Source organism: Kryptolebias marmoratus, linkage group LG1 (assembly GCF_001649575.2).
Source record: "Kryptolebias marmoratus isolate JLee-2015 linkage group LG1, ASM164957v2, whole genome shotgun sequence".
Lineage (NCBI taxonomy): Eukaryota > Metazoa > Chordata > Actinopteri > Cyprinodontiformes > Rivulidae > Kryptolebias > Kryptolebias marmoratus.
Genome location: NC_051430.1, coordinates 32170602 through 32179453, shown reverse-complemented (window position 1 = coordinate 32179453; position 8852 = coordinate 32170602). Strand labels below are relative to the sequence as shown.

At 39.3% G+C, this 8852-nt stretch overlaps 1 protein-coding gene across 2 annotated transcripts in view; it reads right to left on the bottom strand.

The window, feature by feature from the left end:
* Positions 1-8852, bottom strand: part of LOC108241896 (formin-binding protein 1-like) — a 32463-nt gene that overhangs the window by 11303 nt on the left and 12308 nt on the right. The window contains exons 6-13 of one of the 2 annotated variants that reach the window (XM_017426376.2): positions 7925-8020; positions 5581-5595; positions 5368-5496; positions 4889-5035; positions 1374-1550; positions 1019-1210; positions 754-768; positions 536-645 (exon numbers count right to left, since the gene is read on the bottom strand). In XM_017426376.2, the coding sequence (XP_017281865.1) occupies positions 536-645; positions 754-768; positions 1019-1210; positions 1374-1550; positions 4889-5035; positions 5368-5496; positions 5581-5595; positions 7925-8020 (881 nt within the window). The remainder of the gene's footprint in view (positions 1-535; positions 646-753; positions 769-1018; positions 1211-1373; positions 1551-4888; positions 5036-5367; positions 5497-5580; positions 5596-7924; positions 8021-8852) is intronic. The other variant, XM_017426377.2, reaches the window with a different exon arrangement.

Genomic DNA, 8852 nt, shown 5'->3' with positions numbered 1-8852 from the left:
TATTTACATGAATCATTGATACAATTATGATAGAAACGATAGAAGAAAATATATCACGATAGACACTTTTCTATCGTCCCCACGATATGGATCATTATATCGCCCAGCACTAGTTTACATAATGAGTGAGAGACATAGAAATAATGCCATCCCAGACTGGACAGCTTGGGCGTCGCCCAGATTAACAAGGTCAGCGTCAGATGTTGGAGAACCAGGACATTTGATGAGAAATGAGCTACTGGAACAAGATATTCATAGACAATATGAGCAAGCCTAGAGAAAGGGGCTATATGGGAAGGATGTGGGATGTATGGAAACATAGATACCCATTATCCAAATTGACTACGAAACAACTGTGAACCCAGTGTTCCAACATTCAAAACCAAAACATGCTATCCCACCTAGATATTGACAAGGTAAAATAATGCTGCAGCAATGGAGAGCCAGCTCAAATGTTCTGATGACATGATTCAGTGTGTATGGTTGTGTATGATGGAGTGCGACAGTGAGTGTCATGTGTGTATAGTGTTGTTACCTCTGCTCTCTTTCTCGTTGTATTTCCTGGTTGATGTTGTTGATTCGACTTTGAAGTTTCTTGCGTCGCTGCTCAGGAGGAAGATGGCTGCAGTCTGCTGGACTGGAGCCCTGCGAAAGTTCAATTGTGTTTACCACAAGACCAATCAGAACCAAGGACAGCGCTTCCCGTCCTGGTCTTTGATACACCCAAATGTTACTAACGAGTGACATACTGACCAGTTTTAGTGACAGCTGTCCAACCACAAAGGAAAGCATTGAAAAAACAAAAAAAATCTTATTTACATTCATTCAGAAAAAACTTTGGTTCAAAGAGACTTCCAACAGAAGACCATTAAAGTTCAACAGTGAAACCAGTTTAAGTAGAACCAGAAGTCCTGAGTCAGTGTGAAATAGGAGTTTTAACGTCCACAAGTGTATGCGAGTGTGTGTATGTGTGTGCATAAATGTGTGTATTTGTGTGTTTGTGCATCTGTGTGTGTACCCCTCTTTTTAGGCTTCGCAGACACTGCTTCCGGGTTCTGGAACCAGAGCTCATGAGGTCACTGAGCCGCTGTGTAATTGGCTCTCTGGCAGATGGAGGTGGAGACTGGGGACTGCTGTCCATGTCTCCAGGCGAAGGTGAGGTTGGGGGAGGAGGCGGAGGCTGCCGGGGGGAGGACAGGAGGGTCAACAGCTGCAGACAAAGAAGCTAAAGTTCAGGCAGGTATATGGTCCAGGTGTGTTTTCTGGCAGTGCGTGTGTGGAAGGAGTCAGGACAGGTGAGTGGTCCAGGTGTGTTTTCAGACATCGATGTGTATCAGGGGGTCTGTTGAGAAGTCAGTGTTTTCATAAATCACCTTATTTTTGCGTAAGAAGGGCCAGAGCTTCCTGCTGTGTCTCCGCCCTTCAGCTCGGTTGTCTAGATAGCTGGATTCAGAGATGCTCCGCCTCATGTTGGCACTGTAATCTTGAAATTCAATGTCGCCTGGAGGATCGAAGCCAGATTTATACACCTCCACCACATGATGAGTGTCCTGCACACAAACGCAAAAAAACAGATAAAATACCCCCTCACTTCTTCAGCAAAAAGTGCAACATAAACTTATCTCCAAAGACTACATAATGCAAGCTACACACCTTTATCATGAATCAATAATCATTCATGCTGTTAATTCATCAGCTAAAACAAGAACCCACTGCTTTTATAAGCACAAACTCTGCATATTCATAAAGCCAACAAAATACAGGTCAACCAGTCACAGAGTTCAACATCTCAAATTAAATATTCAGAAAAAAATAAAACACTAACAGCAACAGGCTGAAGCTCAGATTGAGATTAGCTTTAGGGCAGGTAAGGTTCAGGTTAAGATTCAGGTTCAGGTGAAGGTCATGATAGGTTCAAAATAAGATTCCAGGTCAGGTCAGTTCAGGTAAGATGAGTGTACTTACTTTTTTTGTTTTTTAAGCTCTCATTATTAGGGGCACCATTAATTAATAACAGATTTAACTGTACTTTATGTGAAACCACTAATATTTAGTTTACTTTTATTCATTCATCCTTATTATTTATCAAGTATCAACAACTGGAGACTGAATCTGTTCAATAAAGGGAGCTTTCATTATAGCTATTGTAATTAAAGCACCCAAATATGTCTTTTTAAGATTTGATCGCAAAATTTTCAAAAATCAAAATAAAATCATCAAACAATTAACCAACACAAAAGTAAATTTTAATCAACATAACAATAAAATCAACACTAAGAATTATGGAATAACCATTTTTGTATCAAGTATTTACTCCTAATTGGGTTCAAATAATATTCAAGCAGTTTTTTTCACTTGACTATATATATATATATATATATATATATATATATATATATATATATATATATATATATATATATTAAATCTATCAAGTATAATGCCTTGAACTTTTATGATCTGAGGGAAGTCTTCACTTGTAAAAGATCTAAAGTATGAACATTTTTAAAACAGGATGTTTGAAATCAGGATCTAAGTTTGAGGTTTTATACACACAAGAATTTGGATAATTTAGTCTGTTTAATAAGTATTTTCACTTTGGAAGTTAGGTCAGAAGGTCAATAAATTTAGTGTTTATTATTTACTTCTGTTTACTTTTTTTCATGGTCATTTATAAAACAGTTCTACTAATGATCATCATTCCTAATAAATGATTTGAATAAAAAATCACAGATGAAAACTTCATTAATAATTAATTGTTGCTTGATGATGATTGACAGGTAAAAGGTTGATGCATAATTAAACATTGTCCATTAAATTAAAAATAGTCTATTTTATGTCGTACAGTGGTACAAAATGACCCCTTGCTGTTCACAGATGTGTGAACAGCGATGATTAGAGGCTGACAAACAAAAGAGACGCGTTTCATTGCACTAATAAAACAATTTACTATTGATAAACAGAGAAATATCTATCTACACATCTGTGTGAAAAAAGAACACCTTATTCATGACTGCAGTTTGTTAGACAAAAGAAAGACTTTTGTTGCAAGCTTTTCCAGATCTGATGGCTGTGAAAGTACACACTGACGTCACCGTGTGGCAAAACTGAACATGGTGCACACGAACAGAGGGCCCCTCCCCCCCACCGCAAAAATGAATCCAGCGCCGCTGGTAGTAGGAAACCGGAGTACCCAGAGACAACCCACGTGTGCACAAAAAGAATATGCAAAAGCTGGGAGACAAACCTGCAACCTTGCTGCTGTGAGGTGACAGCTCCAACAACTGCGCTGCTGTGCCTCCCTGGTTACAAATATTTCTTGTTAACTTAAGCTTTCTAGCTTTTCTACTTCTGTTCTTTACAAAACAATAAAAAATAATAATCTAGACAAAATGTATGCTATAAACTTTGACAGAGGAAACGAAAAGAGCAGGGAGCAGGATGAGGGCAGAAGATGAAGATCCTAAGGGAGAGGAGAACCAAGGTCACTCTTCCTTTGGTTTGATCAAAAGTGACGAGACGTCAAATTATCATGAAGTTCTGATAAGGTTAGCAACTGAGTGCCTGCATAGATTAAACTCATTTTACCTGTTCCAAGAGGTTTTATTTGAAGCATATTGATATCAATCGCATACTGTGCAGAATAAACATTTCAATCCCTCCTGTGATTAGATTACCTAGTTTAAGGTTCTGTTAACATGCCAGTTGGAGTATGACCACAAGAGTAATACTGTGAATAAAATCTGCTCATTTTCTTATTATATAAGTGAACACATAAGTTTCATCCATTCATTTTTAACACGTTTAAAGATTTCCCAATTAAAAAAGATTTATTCTCTGCATAACCATACCATTCTAGAACTGCGCCGCTCGAGGTGGCTGCATGTTGGAGCAGCTCTGTTACTCATTCTGAGAGATTGCTCTTGAAAACTTTATTCCTCTTTTTTTCTGGATGTAAATCACTTTTTTTTGGATGATTATTTCCTCTGGTATTGGATGCTGTGCAGCTGGAAGGATTTTTACTGAAGCCTTTTTACTTTTGGACGTTTTGTTATGATGCGTAACCATGACAACAAGTGTTAAATGTGAAGAACTCTGAAGTCCAGTCATGGCCAAAACCAATCAGAGTGCCCATAAATCCACCGGAGGTAAAGCTCCCAGGAAGCAGCTCGCCACCAAAGCTGCCCGCAGGAGCGCCCCGACCACCGGCGGAGTGAAGAAGCCTCACCGCTACAGGCCCGAGACCGTGGCTCTCAGGGAGATCCACCATCACCAGAAGTCCACCGAGCTGCTCATCCAGAAGCTGCCCTTCTAGCACCTTTTCCAGGAGATCGCCCAGGACTTCAAGACTGATCTGTGCTTCCAGAGCTCGGCCATCATGGCTCCGCAGGAGGCCAGCGAGGCTCACCTGGTGGGACTCTTTGAGGACATCAGGACTGAGGACACATCGGGACAGACCGCTACAAGAGACCCTTCCTGCCCACCACCATCAACTCTTTAACAAAACCAGGATTATGAGCTACAACAACTTTTAATTTCCCTTTGGGATTAATAAAGTATTTTTGAATTGAATTGAATTGAATAAATCATCTTTCTCAGAGTTTCAAAAGAAGTGTAAAACAGAACAAAGGACATTCTGTCTCTGTGTACATTAGATCTTCCATATGTCCAAGACTTTATCCAAGCATGATACCAGGGATTCAGAGCAGAGCAGAATGACGTTTTAGACAGAACAGCTGCTGAAAAGACAGAGGTCAGAGAACAGGAAATGATACATCAGGTAGGGTCAGCTTGAGTTCAGGTGAGGTTTCAGGCTCAGGTCAGGTCAAGTTCAGATTCAGGTCAGACCAAATCTAGTCTGGTCCGGTCAAGCTCTGATTAGGCTCACCTTTCTAGGCTGAATGTTTTCAGCAGCGTCCATCATTGCATCCAGACAGCGACTCACGACAGGAAGAACTTTTCTTTCCGCCTCTGCTGACAAACGCATTGCTTCACTGATTCTCTCAATTCGCCGCTCCTCCATGTCTTGGATACGCTGCAAAACACAGACTTCATCTCAAAATTCTCAAATACATCCAAATACACCAGAACGAGCCTCCATTGTTAGGAGAGTTAGAACAATCTGCAAGCTATCTAGCTTACATCACATCTCAGCTTTAAAAGCTCAACTCCACACTCTCTGTTTCTGAATTGAGAAAGCTCCTCGGATGAGAAGCGAAACGTCTTCAGCTACAGAATAGAAGTCCAGTTGTTTTTGTTTTTTAACTTTTTTTGGATTTACCTTATATATATAACTTGTGCAATTTGAAGATGATGCTGACTTATCTGGTACATAACTGGTTCCTATCTGAGACTAGGCTGTTTTACCTGATATATCACTGGTACCAATGTGTGGTAGTGCTGTTGTTGGTCCTGGTTAAACTGATTTAAACTGGCCACATATTCTTTCCTGGAATCCTCAGCAGCTTGTTGTTTCTGCTGGGCCGTTTGACGAGCCTGAAAGCAGAAACAAAAAGCACAAAAGTGAAAATACACAAAGACCGCACGAGGTCTGATGGTGGACTGATGAGACAAATTTACCTTCAGTGAGCAGCGCTGAGGCACAAACACAGAAACAGAGACTTAGATTAGTTTCATTTGATCAGAACTTTGATGATAAATAGCCTGTTATAACAAGTGTCAGTTTTTGGAGCTAATGGTAAATTCTGGATGTGATAATACAGTTGTAGAGATGACTGTAAAATGTGGATGTGTTAATTTACAGGCGTGGGGCTAATCATAACATCTGGACGCAGTAATATTGGTGTGGCGATGACTGTAACAGCTGAACGTGATAATATACGTCTCGTTATAATATCTGGATGCGTTAACGTTCAGGTGTGGAGCTGAATGTAACATCTGGATGTGTTAATATTCAGTTTTGGAGCTGAACATCTGTATGATGACCGGTTGAACCATTTTCTATGGTGTAATTTTAGGTGATGTGCTGATGTTTGCGACGAGGCGTGTTGTATCACTTCCTGTTTGCTCTGCTGGCAGCTGGATTAGTTTGTTTGCTCACTAAATCTTATGATTTACTGAATTTATCTTGACTTTAACACAGTTTTATGTACATAACCACTCTTTATAGCTAACTCTGGTGTACCACTGCCACTTCTGGTATACTCTTTATATCACTCGTTGTTTTCTACTATTACATTGTGGCACTTTTTGGTTTTATCTGCATGTTTGGGGTTCGCTAACTCTAGCTAGTTTTAGCTTAGCGTGGCTTCTGGTTTTCTCCTGGCATCTTCTGTCTTTGCCTGCTCCATGTGGCAGACATTTAACTATTTCTCTGTCTACTTTAGCGACAATGATACATGTAATAAAAGTATTGTTATGATAGCTTTGGAGGTGTAGCTGTCCAAATTGGAAGCTTGACTCTGCGCTGTTGAAAAATCAGCTAGCCAGTCCCAATTAAGCAGCTTAAAGCCACCAAGAGTAGCTCCTGCTAGCAGTCCTGCATCAGATCTCAAGCAGCCAGGACCTCAGGCCAGCTTGGTGACGGTTCAGAGTAAACATAGTGTTTAGGCTAAGCCCCCATATCACCACTGACCCATTCACTTGTTCACCAAATTTCCTCACTCAGCAACTCATGCCTTTGTGTGTTGAGCATGTATTCCCACAACTAAGTAGGAATGCCTTCATGAGATTCTTTATACATAAAATTATTTCAATTCCCTATCAAATGAAACAGCTTTAAGAACCTGATTTGTTTTCATACTGTTCTTGTCTTGTTATTAATAGTTTTATCATCATGTCTGCTAGATCCCAACCAGACTGTTCAAAGAGGTGTTTTTCCTAATTAATATCTCCATTTTGGATCTGCTTAATTTGTCTCTAGTGAATAGTTATGTATCACAGAGCTTTAAGGTTGAAGTAATTAGACCTATACTGAAGAAACCTGATCTTGATACAGGAGCTCTGGACAGTTATAGGCCTACATCCATCTCCCATCAGAAAATAGCTGCAAATCAAGTGTGTAAACATCTGGGGAAGAAAATCATCTAATTAAGGAGTTTCAGTCAGGTTAGAGCTAATCAAAGCACAGAAACAACATTAGTAAAAGTTACTAATGCTATTCTCCTGTCTTCAGACAGTGGACGTGTGTCCATACTTGTCCTTTTAGATCTCAGGGCTGCATTTGATACAGTTGATCACAATATTTTATTACAGAAGCTTGAACATGATATTGGGATTACAGGAACAACATAAAATGGGTTAAATCACATTTATCTGATAGATTCTTATTTGTTCATGTTAATAAGGGACCTTCTTCATACACCAGAGTTAGTCTTGGAGTTTTGTCAGGGTTTAGTGCTTGGACCAATACTCTTTATATATGTTTCCATTAGGTGAAATTATTAGACAGCATGGGATAAATTTTCATTGTTGTGCTGATATTTATTCATTTAACTTTGGCTGGTATTAACTCGACCTACAGTTCTTCTATAAAGAACCTCTGTGTTACTTTTGATCAGGATATATCATTTAAGCCCCACATTAAAAATATTTTAAGAATCGCTTTTATCCACCTGAACAATATTACTAAAAATAGAAACATCTTATTCCAAAATGTAACAAAGTAGCGCTATATAAAGTAAATTAAACTGATAACATCTGGATCCAACAATACAGGTTTGAAGCTGACGGTAACAGCTGAATGTGATAATATACAGCTCACTAACATCTGGCTGTCCTAATACAGATGTGGAGCTAATTTTAATATCTGTATGTTTCAATATGGTGACTTACATCTGATGAGTTTGTTTGTAATTTAGATGGAACTTTGTGCAAGTGTTTTGGACTTAGATATTCTAGAGTTATTGAGGTGTTCTTGACTCTGTGGTCTGGATTCAGGTGTTCTGCACTCTGGGTATCGAACCTTTTCTCCATCCATCTTGTTGTCCACATCGATCCTGTCGGAGATGTGTTGAGCTCGCTCTGCCTCCTTACAGTCACGCTCAAACCGACGTTTACTCTAAACAACAACAACAACAACAATCACCCAACACAACACACATTTTGTATAAAAAATTAAAGGTCAAATAAAAAGTGTTTTGTAGTTAAGATAGATCAAAAGAAAGTCATAAAAGGTGCTTGTTTTCAAAGAAAAATTCACACTAATTTTAAATTAATAAGAAAAGATAAAAAAAATGACTTGGGTTGCTTTGGCTTTTTCCATGATCTGTCAGAAGTGTGATGTTGACAGTACCATGCAGTGAACATTTTGAAGAGCAGCACCTGAAGTACAAACCTTCTAAATTACAGTCCATTGGCTTTACCCCGAAATAGCAAAAACTTTTGCCAGGAGCTATCTGGACTATTTTTAATTACAAAAAGAAGGCAGATAGGGAGGTCATTTTATCCTAATGTACCTTTAAATCAAAGTTTTCTGACAAGTCTGTCTCTAGAAATAAGCCTTTTAATTATAATCCTATTAATTTCCTTTGAAACTGATTGTTTTTGTCTGCGCTCTGTCGAAGTGCTGGGAAACTCCTTCGAAGACTCGATGACATCATTGTAAAGCTTGGAGGTTCCCCTTGTTGGGGTCCAGGGTTTTGGAATGGTGGGGTTGCGATCTCACTTTTTATCCACCAGAGGGCGTCCTGAGGCTTTTGCCTGGAGGGTTGGTCTACAGCTCCTGATCCAGCGCACATACTGCTAATCTCGTCAGCTCCTATATTAGGAGGGAGTCGCCAGAGTGTCACCTATGTTCGGTACTTCAGGCAGGGGTGGAAATTAAAAATTTTGTTCACCAGCCATAGTGGCTGGTGGACAAAATTTTTTACCAGCCACTCAAATATTTTACC